General features: G+C 37.3%; 2 protein-coding genes across 2 annotated transcripts in view; one reads left to right on the forward strand and one right to left on the reverse strand.

Moving 5' to 3' along the window:
- DUSP4 (dual specificity phosphatase 4) overlaps nucleotides 1-26097 on the reverse strand; it is a 277349-nt gene that overhangs the window by 98374 nt on the left and 152878 nt on the right. The gene's annotated exons all lie outside the window — the stretch shown is intronic.
- Nucleotides 1-26097, forward strand: part of TNKS (tankyrase) — a 209908-nt gene that overhangs the window by 55279 nt on the left and 128532 nt on the right. Inside the window, exon 3 of the mRNA XM_059156236.1 lies at nucleotides 9228-9323. Coding sequence (XP_059012219.1) covers nucleotides 9228-9323 — 96 coding nt within the window. The remainder of the gene's footprint in view (nucleotides 1-9227; nucleotides 9324-26097) is intronic.

The raw sequence follows: 26097 nt of genomic DNA on the forward strand, positions 1-26097 counted from the left end.
GATCACATTTTCATTTTTCCTTATATGTCTAGTAATTTTCTTATCCAGTGGTAGATATTTTGGAGGCTGCAATGTTATTTTTATCTATCTTGCTCTGAAAATTTTTTATTAGTGTATTTGCATAGTTTGGTTGCTAGGAAGTCACCCTGAACTTCTGCATGTTTGGGGTTATGCTCTATTAGTGCATTTCTGTGGAAGGTGTTTCCTAAGATCTTCATCTTAGTGGAACTCAGTGTTCATACTGTCTCCTCTGCAGATCTTGTTGAAGTTTGGTTTTATAATTTATTAGGGTGTGTCTAGATTAGGGCTTATTCTAGGGCAGTTTTCAAGTATTTTGGCCTTTTTGCATTCTGAAGAGCTTTATTTATATGAATCATATAGAACATTTAGAAATCAAAACTACAAAAAGTTAGTAAAAATACTGGCATTAATGCAAATAGTCTTTATTATCTGGCTTAATCGGAGTCGGCTGGATTGTCATACCTGCTTCTGTGTGCAGTTATGTTCTGATGACGTAGATTCAGATTTTAGTTGGAAGATGGCAATGTATTTAATAACATTTTCAAATAATTATGAATATTCTCCTTTGATATCCCAATCCAAACATAGCAAGTGGTAGTTTCTAAATGAGTAATTGCAATATGGAAACAAACCATAACAGAAAACTTTTTCTATTCTGTAACATCACAGTAAATTAGTCTGTGTTTCACTTTGAAGGAATTTGTACCCAGACATGATTTTGTAACAGTTTCCGTTGGTCACTTTGAAAGTATTGATTCACTTAGACAGAAATTCCAAAATGTTGACACATTTTAAATACCACATCAAAAAATTACTTTTGTTACATCAATGTTAGCAGAAGAGCATAAGTATTTACAGTAAGTTCAAGTTCATGTAGGTAGATTAAGAATTTTACAAAGTTCTAATTTTTGCTTGAACGCTTAAATTTTATCATTTACATTAAAAAAAATGCCTGCCAGATACCCAAGTCTGAATGACCATAGTATTTCTGTTCATATTTATTTTCATTAAAAAGGATGCATCAGGACAAACAGTGGCTAGTTCAGTGTGTAGCCTCAGTAATCACCCAAGCCGTCTGATTGAGACAACTCTTATGCCTTTCCATTGGCTGCAGTCCTTGAGGCGTGTTCCAATTCTTTGCAGAGAACATTAAAAAGATGTGAATCCAAGGGTCAAGGTTTAGTAAAATTAATAATTTTTACTGTCATTAAGGACATTCTAAAATGAAACTGCTTGTTTTTTCTTTTAAGGTGATTGCATGGTCGTGAAGAATGCACTGATCACTAGTATAGTTGGGTGCCACTGCCTTGATTTGTACCACGTTACCAGCAATTTTGTTACTTTTGCACCATGTGCAAATGTTACTACCAGCAGCAAAACAAGGAGATCAGTGACTTTGTAGACCCCAGCTCTCTGCTCTAAGGTGGTCTTTTGTTTCTCAGCTCTGCACGGTGTTGAAGAGGTGTTTTTAGGATCTCTGTGCTTTCTTACAGCCAGACTTCCAGTTTCTCTCAGCCCTACTCCCCCCACCAACCCCCAGCACTTTTTGACCTCAAGTAACTGTTTTTTGCTCAACCCAATAGCAACTACTGTTAAGTCTCAGATGGCCTTGTCTTACACAAACTATACAGGCCAGCCCACAGCCTTGTTATCAGCAGGGGTCCCCACACAAACATCTGAGCCCTGCTGTCTGTAGAGTCCCTCCTCTCCAGCTTGCCATCCGGCAGATTCCAACCAGTTTATCTACTCCGAATTCAGATCACTTGTCTTCTCAGCTCAACATACCAGCCGTGTTCTGCTCTGATTCTTCTAGCTGTATGCAGGCGGTTGCCACATTGCCACAGGCAGAGTAGTTGAGTGATTATGGTAGCCACCTTTTGAGTTTCCTTTCTTTCGAAGATCACAGTTGAACACTATTGTTCATCGCTGCCGTCAATGAGTTGCTTCATATATTTTGTCCAGTTCCGCAATTATTTACATTAGGAAGAGAGGGCTAGTCTGCTGTTACTCCATCTTGGCTGGAAACCAAAGCCTTCATTTGTAATTTCAGTTAATTGTATTTTTATTTCTAGAGGTTCTTTTTGGTTGTTTTACAAATTTGCCTTACCACTTTTTATAGTTTCATATTTCAGCTTGTCTTTTATTTCATTAAACACAATAAACATAGTTCTTTTTATATTGTAACTGGTAGTTCTTTCTGGTATTTGAAGTTTTTATGAGTCTATTTTTTGTGTTGTTTATTGATGTTAGTTGTTGCTTCTGCATTTTAGATTACCTCTGCCTGGTTATCTTGGCTCTGTGCTGGGCATTTTACTACAAATTTATTGACAGGACTAACTTTTTGCCCTTTGATGAAGGTACCCTCCCCTGAGAGGATGGGCATATATGTTTGCCAGATACCCTGATGTTACTGCCAATCTGGGACCACCTTAGAATCAAATTCGAGGCTTCAGATAGTTTGGACACCCTGTTTTTCCAATCAGATGTGTGGTTCTGTATTAGGGTGAGTTCATGTCACTTTATCCTCATCCTGAGGATAGCCCTTTTTGTGTGGGGACAGTTTTTGTTAGAATCTTTACTTTGGGGGGCCCAGCAATGATTGCTCTTCCCTTTGCCCTTTGAGACACTGCAAGGACAGCTTATATTTTTCTGTATTAGTAATTGCTTTCAGAACAAAGACAGTTTCCATATACATTTATCCTCTGGATTCCCATTTGCTCCCTAGTTTTGGGCTAGTAATTCTTTTTATTTTTTTAAAAGATTTTATTTCTTTATTTGAGAGACAGAGATCACAAGTGGGCAGAGAGACAAGCAGATGGGGAGGGGGGGCAGGCTCCCTGCTGAGCACAGAGCCCGATGCAGGGCTTGATCCCAGGGCACTGAGATCATGACCTGAGCTGAAGGCAGAGGCTTAACCCACTGAGCCACCCAGGCGCCCCTGGGCTAAGAATTCTTTATCTCATTAGCTCTTAGATGATTTTAAGAAGTTACATTTTTGTTTCAACTCCAGTTTTGTTCACTGTTTACAGCCCAAGGATTGTTCAGCTAATACTGAAAATAGGAAATTGTGTCATGTAAGTTCTAATCCAAATTCAATAAGCCATACTACTATATAGGATCATACCATATATATGTGTGTGTGTTTGTATGTGTATGTATGTGTATATATTCATGTTACTTGAATTTTCATGTTTACTCTTAGTGATAAATAAATTCTTAATGATTTTTTTAAAATAAAATACGGTAATTTACGTTTATGCCATGTAAAATGTATCCTGAATGAAGAAATAAATGGCTTTTCAAATAATAATGTACCATATATAAATACATACAGCATTATAGTGGTATAATACTAGTATTATACAATTATTGCACATGTTTCTGTGGGAGAGGCAGTCTGCATATGTATCAATCACAGAATATGTCATATATATCATTTAGAAAAAATGTCTTTTAAAAGCATGTGTGTTGGTGAGAGTCCTATACACTGAAGATTGTAGTTAGTTAAAATTTGATTCCTTGATATTTTGCTCTAAAATTGGGTTTTATTTGCTAAAAATTATAATGCATATAGTCCTTTTGTGACTCAATTTTGGAAGCTAAGTCAAATGAATATTAAAGAGTAAGATGACTATGAAACACATTTTGACATAAACATAACTTCTTTAAAAATTGAGTGTCCAGGGCACCTGGGTGGCTCAGTTGGTTGAGCAACTGCCTTCGTCTCAGGTCATGATCCTGGAGTCCCAGGATCAAGTCCCACATCACAGGGCCCTCTGCTCATCAGGGAGCCGGCTTCTCCATCTGCCCCTTGCCCTTTTCATGCTCGCTCGCTCTCTCTCAAATAAATAAAATCTTAAAAAAAAAAAAAATTGAGTGTTCATATGCCTGGGTGGCTCAGATGGTGAAGCATCAGCCTTTGGCTCAGGTCATGATCCCAGGGTCCTGGGATCAAGTCCCACATTGGGCTCCCTGCTCAGTGGGGAGTCTGCTTCTCACTGCCACTCCGTTCACCCTGCTTGTGCTCTCTCCCTCTCTCTGTCAAATAAATAAATAAAAATAAAATCTTAAAAAAAGGTTGAGTGTTCATTGTGAGGAACAGTTTTAGACTATTAATGTAACTCTAAAATTCATGTAACAAAGCATTTATGATATTAATAGAGAATTTTTACCTTTTATAGTGAAAATTATACTAAACACTTTTTGATAATTTACCTAAAAGTCTTGCTATGTTTTTAACAGTTTATTTTTTTTTAAGATTTTATTTATTTATTTGACAGAGAGAGAGAGAGAGACAGATCACAAGTAGGTAGAGAGGGGAAAGCAGGCTCCCCACCGAGCAGAGAGGCCGTTGTGAGGCTCGATCCCAAGACCCTGAGACCATGACCTGAGCCGAAGGCAGAGGCTTAACCCACTGAGCCACCCAGGCGCCCCTTGCTATGTTTTTAGCTTGGAAAATTCATACTGTTTCTGTTTCTTTTATCTTCTTTTTTTTTTTTTTTTTAAGATTTTATTTAATTATTTGACAGACAGAGATCACAAGTAGGCAAAGAGAGAGAGGGGGAAGCAGGCTCCCTCCTGAGCAGAGAGCCCGATATGGGGCTCCATCCCAGGACCCTGAGATCATGGTCTGAGCCAAAGGCAGAGGGTTAACCCACTGAGCCACCCAGTCATCCCTTCTTTTGTCTTCTTAAATAAATTAATAATACCTGTAATTAAATATAATTTATCCAAAATATAAATATGATTTACATAATAGTACTTTTTATTTTTCTAGGAATTTGATAGGCTTTGTGTACATGTAGGAATATTTTCTTTTTTTGGAAGAATTAAAATGAAATGAATGCTTAAATTTAATAGTTTTGAGAAATGAAACAATTTTAGTTCCTACTGTGTTTGCTGGTCACAGGGTAAAGGCATGAATCTGGCTCATTATAGCTGAATGCTTGTACCAGAAATAGGAAAATCACATGTCCTTCTTGCCATGAGCTCTTTTGAGAATGACATTTTAAATATTGTAATCCTACCTTAGTTTTAGCTATCTGTTGTTATGCCAGCTGCTGTATTTTCTCCATCCTCCTAAACTCAAAATGAGATAAATGGATTTGAGATAAATGAGTTGAACAATTGGATACAGTTAAGTCATTTGGGATTCCAGATTTGATGATGACCTAATCGGTTAAAGATAGTGCAAGGAGATTTTGAAGGGCCACAGTAGTCTTGAATTTATATACTGGGTGTTATTCAGATTTTAGTTTCCTTGTTTTTCTTTCAAACGTTACCTTGTATATTGTTTGTATATTTTGGGAACTTTTCTTCAGACATTTGTGTTACTTTTAAGGGGGAATTTGTTACATATTAGTGTCTTGTCAGTGTATATTGATGTTACAAGATGGATTTTTAATTGCATTATGTATTACAGGTCATATTTTGTTATTGTTTGGTAGCTCAGAACTTTGAAAGCAGAATTTGAAGCAGCGAGAATTGAGAGTTGTTCATGTCACCAGGTCAAGTGTAGACTGACATTCTTGAAAGCCATTGTTGTTACCTTTGCCTGATGTATGTGCTGTTCTTCTGATGTTAAAAAATAGGGAAACAGATCCCCTTAGAGAATAGTGTAAAACAGCAATTTGATTGGAGGAATTGCTTGGGAGAAGCTTGGGACGTTTTAATATATACCCCACAACTTCCATTGATGATGGGCTCAACTTTGAGTTTTGTCAAAGTGTTAGGGTAAATCAAAAATGATTTTTTAAATTTTTATTTAGACGGTAGGGGAGGAAAAGATTCTACTTGAAGTAACTCTTTTTTTTTTAAATTAGGATTTCAGAACATAATATTTTACGTCTTTGCCAATAAAATACCTTAGATATCTAGAAATCATCTACCTAGTCCAGCTCCTTCACTTTATAGACCTGGAACTCTGGCCCAGAGAATTTTACATGTGCCCTGGCTCATTGCTTCTCAAACTGTATGTGGTAGAGGACCAGTTTTCTTCCTCTCCAGTACATGGCAGGCCAGTAATTTTGTAAAGTATAATAAAAATGAAATATGAGAATAAGTAATTTTAAAAGAACATACGCAATTCTAAATGCTGCCTCTTAATTTCTGTGCTTATTTCAATGTCTGTGGATTGCAAAGAGACCATACTGTCACTGCCCAAGGTTGGAGTTGGCAAACTCTGACCTATGAGCCAAATACAGCTCACCCCTTGCTTTTTGTATGACCTATAAGCTAAGTATTGTTTACATTCATTAACGATTTTAAAAAATTCACAATACTAGTATTTTGTGACACATGAAAATTATACAAAATTCATACTACACTGTCCATAAATAAAATTTTATTGGAACACAGCCACACACATTCTTTTAAATATTGTCTGTGGCTACTTTTCCTCTGTAAGGATGAGGTTGAGGCCGGGATGAATTCAGAGACCCTATGTCTACAGTCTTATATGTATGTACTATTTGTGAAGATCTAAAGAGTTGGCTCTAGGACAGAGCGTTGAATCAGTAGTTAGTGGCAGAGTTGAAAGTATAAACAAGGTCTGCATTTACAAATGCACTTTAAATATTATCATTAGCTGCTGGGTAATATCAGGCTCAGCGCTTAGTGCCTTTGCATTGCCGCTCTGTTCTCATGTAATCTTCCCAGCACTGCCCTTTTATACAAGTCAGAGGTTAGCTTTCTTCTGGTTGTGGATGGTTTTATTGCCCCCCAAACTCTTGATTCTACTGAGTTTTGTTGTTTTAATTAACTGCTATCCAATTAATTAAAAATGGTTGAGTATTTTCTAATGTGGATTTTGTAGTCAGCATCAGGCTCAGAAAATTCAACTTCTTTTTCTCTGCTGCCGCATTACTCAGCACGGATGTTTCTGTGCATTCAGGTCTGATGGAAGAAATAATGGGACTCAAAATCTTTAGAAAACAGATATTTCTAGTAAAAAGATTACCCTTTAAAAGTCACCCCAAATAAAGCAAAACTGCAGCTGAACTGTAATGGCAGATTTCTATTGTAAAGTAGCAGAGAGATAATAGCTAAAATACCAGCTACAACAAAAAAGATTGAGGTTTTTGATGACTTTTGGAGGAACAAGAAGGCTTTCAGGTTTTTGCCTCTACCTTGTAAGCTGCACAATAAAAGCTCGCATCGTATTATTGTCAGGTCTTGTTAAATTAAGATATTGCTTTACTTGTTTAAAGCAGGCTCTGAAGTTCTCCAGATATGCATTAGAAATCTCTGCATTTCATGGTAGCTGTTACTTCCTTGTTTTCCTGCCCTTTTCATGTGATCAGTGAACAGCTTAGTAAAGATAAAGTGATAGCTGTCACCTTTACATGTGATACACGAGTCTGCTTCATGATAAAGACCCTTTACAAGCCAGACCTTCATGTTGGGTCTTCTTGGAAGACCATTCCTTCTTGGAATCAAAAACAAAAAACTGGGGCATCTGGGTGGCTGGGTGGGTTAAGCCTCTGCCTTTGGCTCAGGTCATGAGCCCAAGACCCTGGGCTCGAGCCCCGCATCGGGGCCCTCTGCACAGCAGGGAGCCTGCTTCCCCCTCCTCCCTGCCTGCCTCTCTGCCTACTTGTGATCTCTGTCTGTCAAATAAATAAATAAAATCTTAAAAAACAAAACAAAACAAAAACCTCACAAAACTGTTGCCATGAAAACTTATTCTTGCTGATGGAAGAGTAACTACAGTTTGATCTGTGATACTTGCTATTTTATTCTACTTACTCTCGAGTCAGTTTATAAACATCTAGAAAATAATTATGATTGCTTACATTCCAGGGTGAAATAATACAGAAGCACTTGGCAAAATCTCTGAACCACGACTTGTTTTTACTGTCCCAGATCTGAAAGTAGCAAAGATTTAATGCAAGAGGTACTGATGTACACTGTTCCGGCAGGTGTGTCTTAATTCTAGAGAAGGCTGATCCTTTGTACATTATAATGAAGCTATTGACCAAGTGGCTTATGGATAAAAGGAAGGAGAAGAGCCTAATAAACAGTGGGACTTACTCCTTAGTAATATAGGAGGATTGCCTTCCAAATATTACAAAGGATGTACTTGGAATGTCAGTGAATGAAAATTCAGGACTCATCAACGGTAGTAGCGCAAATGTTTTTAGATATTATATAACAGGTCTCAAACTACTTATTTGAATTTAATATTTCTGCTTTGTTTTAAATTTATGTTCTTAGGCTAGCAGTAAGTAGTAACAGCTACTGTTCTTCTCTGGAGTACACAAAATTGTAGCTATCCGAACTGTTAGAATTTCTAACTTGGAATTGAACCTTGCTTGCTCGGACCAGTTTTTAACGTATGTATTAGCTTAACCATTGTTTGGGTAGCATTACAACAACACCCCTCTCACCCCCGTACACTCACATACCAGATGTGGTTGAGAAATGTTTTGGATTAATAAATTACTCCATCTGGATTTTACTTAAACAAGTGCTTCTGTCTTTTGGGAGCGTCCATGTCTAAGGATTCTCTGTAGCCACTTTCTACTGAATATAGCATGTGCAACACTCATTTCTTAGCATATATTATAGTGATTGAGTTTCTGTTCCTAAACATTTTTCATAGGAAGAGTTATTGTGGAAGGCAGTGCTTTTTTGCAGCTCGACTGCAGGGGACTAGAGTTGCATGCATTACCATGTCTGCTAAACTTCTTGGAAGCGAGCCAGTATGTTATGGTGAGTTTCATATGTAAGCAGTGAGCCACTAAAAGGCTTGCACAGTATTACAACTATTCTGAGCAGAGGAAGCGTTAGGAAATTCAGCAGTAAAGCAGCAGCAACAAGCAGCCACAGTGGTAGTAAAGATAGGAAGGTTCACGGGTTGCAGATTTTATGGTGCGAGGCAGTGAGCACACAGCTTCCCATTCTGCTGCCCGAAGGAGGCAAACCCAAACCGTCTAGTGCAAGATTTTTCTAGTTTCATGTTTATGATGTTAAGTCATGTGATAATACTGTACCACAAGTTGCCAACTTTGCTTTACTCTAGAGAGGATCCTTTGCTGCAGTGCTTTTTTTCCATCTTTCTGTTGCTTTCTTTCTTCCTTTTTTTTCTTGAAAGAGAGAAAATTGTGCAATGTATGTTTATGCCTACACCATGCCGAGGCGACACTTACCAGTAAATAATCTCTGTATCCCTGAGGTAAGATACTGTTTCTGCTTTCCCTGCACAGTGCTGCTGCAGCACGGAGCTGATCCAAACATTCGGAACACTGATGGGAAATCAGCCCTGGACCTGGCAGATTCTTCAGCAAAAGCTGTCCTTACAGGTAAGCAAACAGAGAGCTACCTAATTATTTTATCTATGGAACTACTGGCTTGATTTGATAAAATTGGTACGTGCTGCATTTTATTTTCCTGCTGGTGAAGCTCAACAAATAGATATGCCATTACCTCTACTTTATTAGTGATTTGCTCTATTAACTGTCTCATTAATTTCTATGCCATCATAAGCAGAAGCAATAAGACTGTTTATTCATAGGATTTCTGAGAATTACAGCACTAAATGATAACATACAGTGTTCACTCATATTTTAGTCCTTTTTTATGGTTTAGATCATAATTTTCCTGTACCTCATCTTTTCAGTGGATTTCTTTTGAAGACCTTCACCACTGAGCAAGCAAGGGCATTTGTCTTACTTTATAAAAGTAGTTTTGATCGAAAGGACAACCTGCTGCCTTATTACTCAGGGGAATGGTTAAGTAAAATATGATGCTGCCCCTCCTTTGCCCTTCTGTTTGTGTTTTCACCCTGTCTCCTCACTGCCCGAGATAGCTGAGTACTTTGTAGATGAGGCAATGCAATGTGTTGCCTTTTCATTTCAGATCATGAAAATTTGGGGCTTAAGTATTGGTTTTGATTAAGGCAAATGTCAGGAACCAGCAAAGAGGAAATGCTGGACTAGAAAGGTTGTCTCCTAACAATATAGAAAATGCTGCTATAAGTGATACGATGTTGAGCACCTATTTTCATTGATCTTCATTCTCAAAATGCTGCATTGGATCTATTTTTGCTTTTATCCTTAGCGTCCGGCTTCTGCTGCCTTTGCCTTCTTTCACTTAACTGACCTTTGTAATTGGGAGCCCTTTAGTCACTGCAGTACTAACAGTATTGTTTTAGGTTGTGTGAAAGTCAATGACTTTTACCTTCCTTTTAAATTTGCCTGTGTTTGAAGAAAATAAATCTTACCTTCGCTTTTAAGTTTCGAGTACATGCTGTGCATTTTTATCAAAGATTCTGAGGTGAATGGAAAATGTTTATATATAGAAAGCTTTGAAAATACGTGGAATTTTGCTTAATTGCTCTCATAGGAAGTCAACGTCCCACTATGTTAAAATTAAGATGATCTCTGCTAAAGTAAAGTAATATGACTTTTCTCAATTAATTGATTAAGTGATTTGGTCAAGAGAATTGGTTAAGTGATTTGGTTGCTGAATCAAGAGAACATCCACTAGAGGAATAAAGCTATTTTAAACCAGTGTAGATAAGAAGAAATTTAAATATAATTCTATACTTTCAAGTAATGAAATTAAAATATGTCGCCCCAGGCCTCCTTAGGTTCTGCAGCTCTTCCTTCTCCCCTTTTTACAAGGCGGTGGGCAACAGTAGCAGCCTTGGAGTGGTCTCTGCCAGACGGAGACACAGCGTTTGTTCGCAGTACCGGAGGTGCCTTAGAAATGCTGACCAAGACTGTCTCTGTAGCTGCGTGTCCTCCCTCTGACCTTTCCTTCTCCTCAACCCTCAGAGCCTTCCTCGTCCGTTCGTGAGATTCATTTCATGCGACACTGTTTTTAGATCCACTTTCAGTTTTTTGAAAGACAGAGTTTAAATATAAAGTATTAACAGCAAGAAGCTATCTCCTAATTTGAAACGATTTCTGGGGGGACTATATCAGCTGCTCTTAGTTTGCAGAAGAGCTTTGGCATGATAACTCGTGGAGACTAGGTCCCTGGAAGACAGATCCCCTAACTGTTAAACTCGACTTGAACAGTGTCTTGCACTGTGCTTTGCTGAGATGGAAGATCTTAACTCTTCTTAGTCATAATACTGAATTCATTAATTGTTCTTCTCACGAATATTTACTTTTTTGGAAATGATGTACAACTTTTCAGATAGGATTTAAAAGAAAAACATTCTGGCAAGAGTGAATTTAGTAGAAAATATTAAGCTAGTGATATTTACACATTCTTGTTACATAATATAGTGAATTAACGCTTAAGGGAAATACATTCTAAGATGTTTCTCTGCCATGCACGTTCTCTTCTAAGCAGTTCTTTTGAATGGAATTTATAGAGGAAGTATTTCCAAAACTAAATTAAAATGATAAGGCATTGATTAAAAAAAAAGTCTTTGGGGCGCCTGGGTGGCTCGGTGGGTTAAGGCCTCTGCCTTCGGCTCCAGTCATGATCCCGCTGGGATCGAGCCCCGCATCGGGGTCTCTGCTGAGCAGAGAGCCTGCTTCCTCCTCTCACTCTGCCTGCCTCTCTGCCTACTTGTGATCTCTGTCTCTCAAATAAATAAATAAAATCTTTAAAAAAAATATAAGTCTTTAGAAAGGAATGCCTTAATTTAGAGTTAGTAGAGATTATTTTGGGTGAAGTGTTGTTCTTTATTTTTATGCCAGGTGTAGTTGTAGTACTGGTACTTACCTTGAGAGTAAACTCTCTGTTCTTAATATTTTTCTTCTTTGGGAATTTAATTCCTGAAGATGACTTTGTAATATCTTTCATGTTACTGCTTTTGTGCATTAGCCAAAACTGTGTACAGGTGTATATGTATATTCCTTAAAGGAAATTAACAAAGTGAAAGTCTCTTTTTACAGAGTATTTTGAAATATATAAATGACTAATAACCCCTTCTGCATAAAGAATGCATGGATTTCTGTAAAGCTATGTAAAACAGTATCTTTAGTTTTATAGGTAAGGTACCCCAGCAAGAGCCATTTGCTTTGGATAGTGCACTTAGGTATTTCAAAGAGAATAATTAGTTGGAGAGACTCATTAAACTCTTCGTTGAATTATTGTGCTAAGGTAAATGATACTGTTTAGAAGAAATCTTAGGGCTCTTGTTTTTTGTTAGCCGTTCTGAAGTTTTGGGCAGTAAACTAAAGGATTTGGAGGTGGTTTTTGTTTGTTTGTTTGTTTTTAGGAAATAAGCATATGAAAAGTCTAAAATAGCCCATGTAAATTTTATTTTAGATCAGTGTGGGTGTGTTATGATTTTGGATACTTAAAAATTTATTTTGGCCTTTTCCCCCCCTACTTGTAAGAAATACATTCTTTGTAAAAATTAAGGAAAACGGAAAAATAAAACAGAAAAGGGAAAAAAATCATTCTTAATTCTACTACCTAGAGAGAACATTTAGGTATATTTTATTTATAAGCACTTTTTTCTGAACACACGTACCCCACACTCTTCTTTCTCTTTATTGAAATCAGCCTTATGTATTGTATGCATACTGCTTAATAATCATTTTTTAAAAAATTTAGTTACATGGATATTCCCAGAAAGCATTAAGTATTCTTTTGCAATATGAATTTATAATGGCTTTATAATACCCTTCTGTGGATCTAGTTTAGTTTTTTGAGCTAATCCTCTAGGGTTTACCTTTTAGGTAGATTGTTTTCATTCTTCATGCTTCACTGTGAATTTTGAACCCTTTTATCAATTCTGTTGGAATTGTGCTTCTTTATCATATTCAGTCTTAGCATCCACAGATACGCTCTGTCTCTCCATTCCTGATTGAAGTATGTGAGGATTTGGAGAATGAGGAGCTTCCCTTTTAAACGGCTGCGTTGCATGTGGTATTACATGGGGAGAACCACATTTAAAGTTGGACACAGGACACGTTCATTGAAGAGGTTAAGGATGTTGGGGTGTTGTTAATCCTGTAAAGAAGAGCCTGTGAGCACAGTGGGAAGTTGAGTCAGGAGAAGTATAATAGCAGACTGAAGCTGAGAGTTCGGGAAAGGATACAGAACCAAAGATGACAGGGATATAAAGCGGGTGAGTTCAGATGCCGAGATTATTAGTCCCAGCAATTTCCTAGCAGGCTTAGGGGTAAGAAAAGTGGGCAAGAAAGATGTATTCACACTAAGGTCTCCCAAGAATAAGCTTTAACCTGGATTCATTGCACTTCTGAGGAAATCCTAATCTGTGATTGAGGGACTGGCTCCCAGTCTTTGCAGAAAGTTTCAACTGTGACTCAGGCCAGAGGCAGTGTGGAAGGGTCTGGTATGTGCTTGCGGAGCATGGCATGTTAGATCAACAAAATATATCTGGAATTTTACTCTTTTTTTTTTTTTTTTCCCTACCCCACTGCTTCCTGCTGCTTTTCAGATGAAATCTGGATCTTCAGTAAGATCAGTGAGGACTTTAGTGAACTGGACCCTGCCCAGATAGATTTGACTGCAAGGTTTGCTAGAGCCACAATTTAGGATTCCTGTCTTTTTTTTTCATACTTTGCATTCACCCTGTCAGTAATTCAGATCTACTGTCCTTTCAAATCTCCAGTCCAGCCATGTCTTACCAGCTTCTCTGCTTTCACCTTGTATATGGCTTCATCGTCATTCTTTCGTGGCAGCAGTAACCTTGTAGCGTCTCTCTGCCTCCACTTACTCTTCGCTCTCTTTCCACTGTAGCTGGAATTGGCCTTTCTAAAGCCTAGACCAGCCCTATGATTAGAAAATTCCTTTCTGTATTCTCAGGTACTCCTAATAAGTCCAAACTCTTAAGCCATAGCACTCTGTGATCTGGCCCCTGCCTTGCTTATATCTGATTATGTTCCTCTGGGTTCTCCCATGATCTCTTTGCTTCTGCTACAAGCTGGCTCTTTGCCGTTCCTCCCCCAGACGAAGCCCTTGTCCGGTCTGGACTAACACATGCCGTTCACTGAACCTGGAACACTCGCCCAGAACCTGTGCTCAGATTTTTGTCTTCAATCCCATTAGCTTTCTTTATTTTCTTCATGGCTTTATTGATATTTGAAATTGCATTATTTTTCTGTTCTTTGTTTGCCCCAATGGAAAGAAAGCTTGGGTATCTTGCTCGCTTCTTGTGCTCAGGACTTGTGCAAATACATGGAATGATTAAACAAACAAATACTTCAAAGATCTGATTACTGGTGACTGAGGGCAGCATATTTTCCAGGTTCTTCAGATAGTCATTAACCAGTAATTATTTGATCTCTCATGGCATATTGTAGTAGTCTTATTAAATATTGTAGGTCCTGAAAATTGTTTTGGGTTGCTTATAGTCATGTACATCTCTTAAGACAGTGCATTTAAAAGAATAAATTGGGGGGCGTCTGGGTGGCTCAGTGGGTTAAAGCCTTTGCTTTCAGCTCAGGTCATGATCTCAGGGTCCCGGGATCGAGCCCCACATCAGACTCTCTGCTCGGCGGGGAGCCTGCTTCCTCCTCTCTCCCTCTTTGCTTGCCTCTCTGCCTACTTGTGATCTCTCTCTGTCAAATAAATAAATAAATAATCTTAAAAAAAAAAAAAAAGAATAAATTGGTATGATGGTGAGGTGTGTACTGAGCCTTTTATCAATAGATTTCTTGGATAGCTCCCTTGAGAACATTCCAGTTCTGGAAAGATCAGACTGCCTGCAGCTGTCAAGTCAGACTTCTAGATGTCAGACTAGGGTCTAATTTGTACTGTTTTCTTTTGGCATTGCTCTGTTACTACGCTGCTTTGCATACTAGCTAATATTACGGTGTGACATGCATATCAGGTGTAGTACCTTTTTACTATCGGCCTACATGATTGAAGACTGATTTCTCATATCCTTAATTTGAACTTTAGGAATTATTTTTATCAGTTATTAAGAAATATAATAGTATAATATGCTTTCTAGAAAATAAAACATATGAGGAAATACCTTACTTTTAAAGAAAAGCTCTATGTTTATCCACCTCATTTTTATTAGCGAAAATTATTGTTATGTTAAGATGAATACCTTTTTTTTTTAAAAGAATTACTTTCAGTGTGAGAGTAAGAAAGTTAAAACATGTTATTGCTGAAATAAATCATTGTGAACACTCTTTTAAAAGATATGTTAATCCCTTAACCACATAATTCTTAAGAAAATTTTATTAATGCTTTGATTTGTCTATAATATTGGACATGAGCAGGAAAGTGTAAAATTTTGGTACTAAAAGTGATTGAAACACCTTTTCTTTGAAACTTTAAAAATATGAAAATAATTTAGAAGAATAATATAAAACTACTACCTTTTTAAAATGATCTTAGCTGACATACTGATTTAACTTTTAAAGTGTTACACCTTCAATAAACAAGTCAAAGCCCTACTGAATCTAGTTATTATAATAATAATGATGATGATGATGATGTTAATGATTGACAACTCCTGAGTGCTCCTGTGAGCCAAGCACTGTACTGAACACATTGAATCCTCACACCACTAGGAAATAGATATGATTGTACCCATTTTTACAGGTAACTGGGGAGTCAGGTTACTTTTATGAGTTCACACACTCATTAAGGGAAATTCCTGGGATTTGAACTCAAGCCATTTGGCTCCAGAATCAGTGCTCTTACGCAGAACTGGATTTTTTACAAACTTGTTCATTTAGAAGGATGCAGTATAAACATATTTGAAAAACTAGACAAATCCATAAATTCAGGGCTTAAATCCAGTCAATTAACATTTTTCTCTACTTTCTTAGATTAAAGATTATTTCTTTCAAAAAAGAAAATTTAGGGCACCTGGGTGGCTCAGTGGGTTAAGCCTCTGCCTTCGGCTCAGGTCATGATATCAGGGTCCTGGGATCGAGTTCCGCATCAGGCTCTCTGCTCAGCAGGTAGCCTGCTTCCCTCTCTCTCTCTCTGCCTGCCTCTCTGTCTGCTTGTGATCTCTCTCTGTCAAATAAATAAATAAAATCTTAAAAAGAAAAAAGAAAATTTACTTGATTAATATTACCTGCAAGATTCATCATTATATTATTACGGAATGAATTAATTGGGTAATAAAAATGATTTATCTAATTTATAAAAGCTATTTTTAAGTCTTTGCTCTTTAGTCAGCAGGCTTGAATAATATTCACTTAACACATTTTTTAAAAACCAGTATTTTGAAGGAAAGATGTAATTCAAAATGTTTGAGCTCTTCATAGATAAGGGGTAGATAATGTAAGCCAGCCTTATGTGAGTACGGGCAGTTATGTACATACAGGGAGTAAGGGAAATGGAAACTGTCCTTCTGTACAGATAACCCAGCACTCTAGTATTTCAGACTCTTCCCATCTACCTTTTTGTGTAATTAAAGCCAGCAGGCTTACATCATTAAAACCAGCATGATCTTTCAACTCATCAAAAATGACATATTTGTGAAGCGTAATAACTTGTTAGTGTACACCCTGAGAGCAGCTGTCATTTTCCCCAGTGAACTGTAGCAGTCATACAGCATCTTCATTGCATTTTGGATTACAGCTTCAACTTCAGCCAAATCTTGGCTATTTTAAATGGTTCTTCTAAAATTTCTGATAATAAAGTGATTACTGTTAACATTTACTTTCTTAAAACAGCACGTGTGACATCAGGATTCATTAATGCTTTGGTTTTTTAAGGTTAATAGCCCTATTATTTGAAATTTTTACTAAACTTTTATTTTGACATACAGTTTTTCATACAGTTGTAGGAAATAATACAGAGGTTCCCTGTACCTTCTGTATTATTTTCCCCTACTAGTAACGTTTTACAAAACTGTAGTATGGTGGGGGTGCCTTGGTGGTTCAGTTGGTTAAGGGTCTGCCTTCAGCTCAGGTCATGATCTCAGGGTCCTGAGATTAAACCCCACATCAGGTTTCCTGCTCAGTGGGATGTCTGCTTCTTTCCTCTCATGCCCTCTCTCTCTCTCTGTTAAAAACAAACAAACGGGGGCGCCTGGGTGGCTCAGTGGGTTGCGCCGCTGCCTTCGGCTCAGGTCATGATCTCAGGGTGCTGGGATCGAGTCCCGCATCGGGCTCTCTGCTCCGCGGGGAGCCCGCTTCCCTCTGTCTCTCTCTGCCTGCCTCTCCATCTACTTGTGATTTCTCTCTGTCAAATAAATAAATAAATAAAATCTTTAAAAACAAACAAACAAACAAACAAACTGTAGTATGGTATCATAAACAGGATATTGACATTGATGTAGTCAAGATACAGAACATTTCCATCCCAGAAGATGTTCTGTAGTTTCCCTATTCATAATATGTTTATTCTGGTAATGCTGGCTTCATAGAATGAAGAAGTATTCTTTAGGAAATGTTGAGTGCTTTTATTTTCTGGGAGAGAGTATTTCTTTTGGTAGAATTCACCAGTGAAACCATTTGGACTTGGTGCTTTCTTTTTTGGAAGATTATCGATTCAGTTGCTTTTATAGATACAGAGCTAATTAGGTTATATATTTCTCCTTTTGTGAATTTTGGTAGTTTACGTCTTTAAAGGAATTGCTCGGTTTCATCTAAGTTGTCATATTCCTACGGGTAGAGTTGTTCGTAGTTTCCTCTTATCAGGCTTTTGGTGTTTGCAGGATCTATAATGATACCTTCTGTTTCATTTTTGGTGATTCGTCATTTGTCTTTTCTGTGTTATCAGTGTTGCCTAGGAGTTTGTTGATTTTGTAGATATTTTCAAAGAGCCAGTTCATTGATTTTGATCTTTTCTGTTTTCAATTTTATTGACTTCTGTTCTTTAGTATGTTCCCTGCTCTGTTTGGACTCCGTTTGCTCTCTTTCTAGGTTCTCGAGGTGGTAGCTTAAAATTGATCTGAGATTTTTTTCTCTTTTCTAATGTATGCATTTAGTGCTATAAACTTACCTTTAAGTACTACTTTAACTGTATATCACAAATTTTGTTATGTTCTATTTTCATTTTCACTCAGTTCAGTGCATTCTTTTTTAATTCTCTTGAGACTGCCTCTTTAACCCATGGATTATTTAGAAGAAGTATGTTGTTTAGTTGCTGAATGTTTAGAGATTTTTCTCTTACCTTTCTGATACTACTTTCTAGTTTGACTACATTGCGGTTGGGCAACACTCCTTATGTTTTCATTTCTTTTCATTTTAAAGTTTTTGTTTTATGTCCCAGGATGTGGTCTTTTTTGGTATGTTCATGGGCATATGATAAGAATGTGTTTTGATGGTTATTGGATGGAGCATTCTGTAAACAAATGTTAGACCCTGATAGTTGATGGTGTTGAGTTTTACTGTATCCTTGCTGACTTTCTTCACATAACCTCAACTGATATCAGAGGGTAAGAGGTAGGACAGGGTGGCCTCATTCCATTGGATTGTAGTGTAAGTCTGTGGCATTCTGTGATCTCCACTAACACTGTGGTCAGGAGAGGCTAATTATTACCTAGCAGATGTGAAAGTCCTGGCTCCCAGTGAGCTTGTTAATCTAGGCTCATCACGAGGCCTTTGATTCATGGGTATGGGTGGAACCACAGTTATTTTGTTTTTTTTGTTTTGTTTTGAGTTTTGCTTTTGTTTCTGTTTCTGTAGTGTTTGGCTGGATTAGGCTGGTTATTATCTAAAGGTTTTCTGTGTTGTTAGGCTATACCTTTACTACTCTGTTGTCCCAGAGGGCGGGCTTTCGCCTACATCCATGGTCATTTCTAGATTGCGAACTTCCTCAATTCTTAAGTCTGTGTACATGGAGCAAAAAGAACTTGAAAACTCACCACCCTGTTGTTCCTTGGATATCAAGATCTCTAATCATTCTGCCTTTTTCTACCTATGAGTCTTTGAATGTTTCATTTTTTAGGTGTTCTTAGTGGGAAGAATAGGGGAAAGTACATCTCCCATTTTCCTAGAAGTCTAGAAATTATTTTTTATTAGTCATTACTATATGGAGCGAGTCATTTGAGGATTTATGCATATAATGAAACTGCATAAATAGTAGGAATTTTTGTGGCATATCTATTTTTCTAAACCTGCCTGCTGATTAGAAGCATAGATTTAAATAACTGTGAGTTATGAGAGGTAGTATTGGACCCTCAGTACTGTTCACACAGTATTGCACAGAATACCATTGTTTGATAAACATTTTTGCTTTTTTAACTGAATAAAAAACAATATTATGATTTTAGGTTTTTTAAAATATATATGTAATTTTTAATTTTTTTTATAAACATATAAGGTATTACTAGCCCCAGGGTACAGGTCTTTGAATTGCCACGCTTACACACTTCACAGCACTCACCATAGCACATAGCACATACCCTCCCCAGTGTACATAACCCCACCACCCTCTCCCTGTCCACCCCCTACCCCGCCACCCAGCAACCCTGAGTTTGTTTTGTGAGATTAAGAGTCTCTTATGGTTTGTCTCCCTCATGATCCCATCTTGTTTCACTTATTCTTCTCCCACCCCCCCAAACCCCCCCACGTTGCTGATTTTAGTTTTATAATTGACATAATTGTGGCAAAAAGCAAAAGTTATCAAGAGCCTGCTACTTTTCAGTTGGTAACTGGTTGAAAAACATATAGTCCTCTCTTTTGTGATCTTCTTTCCATGGTGTTCACTAATTTCATTTACTCTTTGGCTCAGCCCTAGGGATGTTGGGGGTGGATAGCCAGTATTTTCCTAGTTTGCCTCATTCAGAGAGGAATTATATTTGAAACTTTAGAAAGTCACAAACATATGGCATGAGGTTTTTATTATTTAAAAAAAAAAAGTTGTCATTGAGTAGTGGAGCAAAGGAATAATTGGTCATTTTTTAGCATCACCGAGGCTCCATAATTAAAGTAACCAGCTTAGTGTTGGAGAATTTCTGGTAGAATTTTTACAGAATACCGTCCTTTCCTGCTGTACAGTGTCAGTGTCCCTCAGTGTCCCTTACTCATTCATAAGGCTGGGGAAATGAGCACGAAATGATGCAAAAGATCTAAGTTGACTTAAAACAAAAAGCTTCTTTGAACAGATACCTGCTTTTATGCCTGGCATTTTCCAAGCAGAACTGTGCTTACACCTACCTGCATTTCACAGTTTCCAACATGCTGTTTAAGCAGATGTCAGTGAGGAACATGAGCTGACTGAGAGGCAAAGACTAACTAGTCGTGTAGACCCATTTGCTTAGGGAGCAGTTTAGGGAAGCTTTGGAACCTCAGGAGGATGGTTGATGACCATGGAAGGCTGGGCGCTCTTCTCAACCCTGTTTATGCTAGACAGAGGGAAAGAGATCACGAACAGCAGGTTCATGGCTGTACTCTAGGACTGCAGCTTTGGCTGTACAGCACAGTTATAAGAATTGTGGAATCAAGGGGTGGGAGGGCGATCTGGCTGCAACATCTGTCACCTCAGTGATCACCAGGATTGATTCGGCTGATCTGGCTTGGCTAGGTGGGTGTCCCCTTCCCCCCTTACCACTCCCATGTGTGTCCCTCCCAAAGCTAGGTGCTTGGTCGAAGAGGATAGCCGTCCCCGATTTTACAAAAAAAAAAAAAAAAGAATTGTGGAATCAAGAAATCTGCTTTATCCAGCTTAGATTTTATTGCCCACCACTGTCTTCTCTCCCTTACAAACATAGTCAACTGTTCACTGACTAGAGAGCCAGTGTACTCACTGGTGACACTATGGTATTAAGCCCAGCTGTCTGTGTACTTTATACAGCTGTACTCAAGAAATGAATGTTGCCGGAAAAAAGAAATATATGTGTGTATATATGTATTGACATATTTATATATTTTATATATTATATATATTTATTTATATATATATTATATTTAGATATTGTATTATATATTTATATAGTATATATGTATTTTATGTATGTTCTCTATATATTTATATACTATATATATTCTTATATATATTATATATATATATACGACCTTAGTATCATAGCCATAAACTTCAAATCAGCTCTTATTCTTGTTTTAGCCATTTCTCTCCTTGAATCTTTTTTTTTTTTTAAGATTTTATTTATTTATTTGACAGCAGAGATCATAAGTAGGCAGAGAGAGAGAGAGGAGGAAGCAGGCTCCCTGCTGAGCAGAGAGCCCGATGCGGGGCTCGATCCCAGGACCCTGGGAGCATGACCCAAGTCGAAGGCAGAGGCTTTAACCCACTGAGCCACCCAGGTGCCCCTCTTCCTTGAATCTTTAGCACACTTTCTACATCTTTTTTTAGCTAATTTATTTTCTCATATTTCACTGAAAAAAATAAATACCATCAAACAGGAACCTATTGCTGTGGCCAATTCCATCAACCTAGCTGCACCTTTGCATGCTCTACTCTGCCTTCCTTCTCTTTCAATGGGAGAGGTATCCTGGGGCATCTGGATGGCTCAGTTGGTTGGTGTCTGACTCTTGATCTCAACTCCGATCTTGATCTCAGGATTGTGAGTTCAAGCCCCATGTTGGGCTCCATGCTGGGTATGGAGCCTAGTTTAAAAAGGAAAAAACAAAAAATACAATGGGGGAAGTATCCTGCTTCTATCTAAGGCCAGCCTTCTTCTACTTTTGCTTTGGATTCCATTCCATCTCACCTGCTCAAGGACCTTCTGCAGTTACGTTCTTCCTATTGGCTTATAGAGTATGGATTGTTGTAGCTCCCATCTTTAAAAAATATGATAAAAACAAAATTTTTTCTCTTGATGCCTATATCACCCTCTAGGAACCCATTTTTCTGCTTCCCCATGGAGCATAAGAAGTTATCTGTGGTTACTCTTTCCTTTCTAATTATTCTGAACTAAACTTACCTGGTCTAATTTTTGCCCCTAACCATTATAATAAAATATTCTTTCTCCCAAATTTATCAGTAAATTCAATCTTGTATATCCAGTGGTCACTTCCTTATGTGACTTCTTAGCAGTATTCAGCATCATTTAGTATAACTCCCTCTTTGAACTAGTCATCTTTTTTTTTTTTTTAAGATTTTATTTATTTATTTCACACAGAGAGAGAGAGATCACAAGCAGGCAGGCAGAGAGAGGGGGGAAGCAAGCTGCCTGCTGAGCAGAGATCCCAATGCCAGGGCCCGATCCCAGGACCCTGAGATCATGACCTGAGCTGAAGGCAGAGGCTTAACCCAGTGAGCCACCCAAGCGCCCCTTGAACTAGTCTTCTAATGGCTTCCAGGATACCATACCTTCCTGCTCCCTGTCCCCCCTCCCCACCCCCGATGGGTCCTTCTTGTGCTGATTTTTTTCTCCTTTGCTCTACATCTAATTAGAAGAGCCCAGTATTACTTTTAGGATTTTCATTTCTTTTCTGACTTTCTGGGTGATCTCATCTATTCTGTTACTTTAAATACTATCTGTGTGGCTCCTCAAGCCCTATATCACACCAGTTTATGACTCTAGTGCTGACCTCTCCTTTGAGCTCTAGAAATATGTGTCCTACTACCTATTGACACTTTCAGCTTCATTATCTAATAGAGGTTTCAAACTTAACATACCCAATACAGAATTCTTTATCTCCCTAACTAATGCCATTGTCAAGGTCATCAAGCTCATTCTTTCAAACTCTTAAGAAATGGCATCAAAATCTACCAAGTTGCTCAGGCCGACTTGATTTCTACTTTTGTCATCATAATACTTTCAATTCATCACCCAGTTCTGTTGGTTTTACCTCCAAAATCTATGCCATATTGTTATCTCTCAGTTTTTCCTACTGCCACCAAAACTGCTAATTTAGACCAGGGCTAAACAGTGTGATCTCTATAGGCTGGTTCTGGTGAGCTGTTTGTTTCTGGCTTACAGTGAGATAAGGGAGTGGCACCAGAATATAAATCAACTACATCAGTAAGTACACTTTTAGCCAACTTTTTTTTTCTTTTAAATAGCAAGACTCCTTTGATGATAGCACATTGCACTGATTTACATTCGGATGCAAGCTCCTGACCTTTTGGTAAACTTATTGATTAGTGGTGGTGGAGGCTATTGTTGACAGCGTCCTGTCAGCCTTCCTTTAGTCCACTGTCTATATAGTAGCCAACAAACTTTTTAAAATTTTAATTGGCGTATTTCATTCATTTCTTTAAAAGTATTTCTATTTAGAATAAAATTCAAACTTAAAAAAAAAAGATTTTATTTATTAATTTGACAGAGAGAGAGACAGTGAGAGAGGGACACAAGCAAAAGGAATAGGAGAGGGAGAAGCAAGCTTCCTGCCAAGCAGAGAGCCCGACGTGGGACTTGACTCTAGGACCCTGGGACCATGACCTGAGCGGAAGGCAGATGCTTAATGACTGAGCCACCCGGGCGCCCCAGAATTCAAACTTTTTAAAATCTATTTCCTACCTGCTTATCTGACCGCATTGTTCAGCATTTTCCCTGTTGCTTCTTATAGTCCAGCCACATGAACTGCATTTCTCTTAATCATGAACTCCAAACTGGTTTCTCTATTTTTTCTCTACCCTTCTGTCCTCTCCTTGGTATGCTGGTTCCTTTATTGGAATGCTCTTTTCCTCAGATCTTCTTTTAACTACTTTCTCTTCGTATTTAGGTCTCAACTCTCAAAAATCACTTACCTAAAATAAGTTCCTCCTAACCTCTCAAATACATTAGTGTCCAGTCCCGCTGATGGTCTCCCTTTACATCACTGACCAGTCACTGTCTGAAGTGATTTCATTTATTTACTTTTTGGTTATTTATTGTTTAACTCCCAGTCTCTGAATTCCAGTACTGGCTTCTTGAGATATGGGATTTTCTCTTTTTTGTTCATTGTTTATAGCGTCAGCATTCTCTAAATATGTGTTAAATGATCATTTAGTTAATTGGTGCTTCATAAACTAGAACTGTTTTACTATAGCACTGTAACATGGTAATATCAAAGTAGCATTCCAGAACTATAAAATTACAAGAAATGCTACATCAGTCAGGCAAGCTGCCGTTGACAATAAGAAAATGCAGAAAGGGATCTTTGATAGGTTTTCCAGTCTAGTGTTTGTTCATTAAATCTGTGTTGATCTGTTGATGGCAGCATCTGCAAGTGCCATTTCCAGCTGCTCTTAAATAAACTAACGAATTTGCTCCTTAGTTAGAATGTTTAAAAAAGAATCCTCATCACATTAATGAAAGAAACAAAAATAAAAAGCACCTCTTGTGTAAAAATTCATGCTATATAAAATTTTCCATTATCACCAAATGGAATATAAATCAACCAGAATATAAATCAACTACATCAGAATAAAAATAAAAAGCACCTCTTGTGTAAAAATTCATGCTATATAAAATTTTCCATTATCACCAAAATTTTCCATTATCACCAATGCAGTATCCATGCTAGGACCCCAGTAATAATAGCTTTTGTTATTGAAGGACAATTACAAATGATTAGTTGATTAATTTGTATAGTTTGTATATAATATCATAATCCCAGATGTATAAAATAACCAATGAAGAAGGAGATTCTGAAGCTCTTCAACTGATTTTTATTGATTTTTTATATTCTATATATACCCTCAGATTTTTAAAAATATTTCATACTTTCATCCAGAAATTCTTTGTCCAGAGTAGAGCCTTCTTTTATGGTCTCTTTTTTCTCCTTGATGAAGCAATATTTGCTTCCTCATGAGGTTTTTTAAATCTTCATGCAGTTATATAAGACCACTATTGATTTGATCTTACTTTTAAATAAAACAGCTTTTGATTCTGTTGATTCTTATGAGGCCGTTTTGGTTAGATACTCTTGCTAGGTTTAGAAACTTTATATCTATCAGTGTGTTGATTTCAAACATTTAACTTTATTTTTAAAAAAATTTTAAAAATTTTTTATTTATTTGAGAGAGAGTAAGAGAGAGTCAGAGGAAGAGGCAGACTCAGGGAGCCCAATGTGGGATTTGATCCGCTCCAGGATCATGACCTGAGCTAAAGGCAAATGTTTAATTGACTGAGCAGCCCAGGTGCCCTCAAACATTTCTTTTTAGTTAATTAGCTTGTTCTTAAAGCAGTTTCCATAACACTGTTGTCACTTAAAATTTTTACTTAGCAAGAATCCTCTTGTTTTTGAAGAGTGTTAAAAGGGATGTTCCATGACAGAACTCCTGACACCAGCTATGGCATTGTCGTAGTGAAGAGCCATTTTAGGGCATTTTAGGGTAGACAAAAAATTGAGAACCTTTCGTGACAGAATAATCCTACTCCAGTGTGATATGATTTTTGTGGGTGTATTTTTATGTATTTGCTTAGAGGTCATAAAATATACTGGTGAAAAAGAAGCCATTGGTAATTATTTTATAAAGTTCGGTTGCTTCTGGTGTCATGGAAGGAAATTTACTAAAAACTAACCTAATTTGGAGTTCTTATCATATGAATAAACAGTCTTGTCTTTTTTTTTTTTCTTTTGGTAGACTTAATTAGATCCCACAATCAAAAGATTTGCTTCAAAATTTCTCATTTATTCCAGTCTATGAAATCTTGGTTTTTGTATTTGTAATCCCTTGATTTTTGCTTTTTCTCTTTTTGGTTTTTCATCTTCTTCAATTTATAAAAGACTTTTCCAAAGCAGAGCTAAAACAGGATCTGACATGGTTAGTTGATTTTTTTCCCCCCAATAAACAGGTGACAAGTTTTTAGGAAATTTTTAACATGAACCCATCCCTGGAATGCAGATGTAGTTTTCATAAAATGGCAGTTGCAATGGCAGTGGTGCATGCTTCATTGGTTGACTCATTTATAAGTCTTCTAGAAGGAGAGGAGGGAGATGAACTTTGTGTTGTATGTTCAAAAGTAATAAAATTTTACATTTTACATTAAAATCTTTGAAAAAAGCTTTGGGTAGATCATTAGTGGCAATTTTAGGTGTTACTATTATTTATATCTGTGGAGAACTTAATAATATCCATAGTTGAAACTTGTAATTAGACCTTCAATAAGTAGAAAGACGGTAGATTTCATATACTAAAATACAGTGAAATTTTTACTGTTTAATACAAATGCAAATGCCATTCTGCCCCAAAATTGCATTATCCATTGGATTAGCAGTCGAGCTATTGAACTGCATGATTCATATAACATTGCTAATGTCAAGCTTCCCTACTGCTATTTCCCCAACGTTTTTTAAAAATATTTCCAGCTTATAGAGAAGTTAAAAG

The sequence above is a fragment of the Mustela lutreola genome, chromosome 18, assembly GCF_030435805.1.
Source record: "Mustela lutreola isolate mMusLut2 chromosome 18, mMusLut2.pri, whole genome shotgun sequence".
Classification (NCBI taxonomy): domain Eukaryota; kingdom Metazoa; phylum Chordata; class Mammalia; order Carnivora; family Mustelidae; genus Mustela; species Mustela lutreola.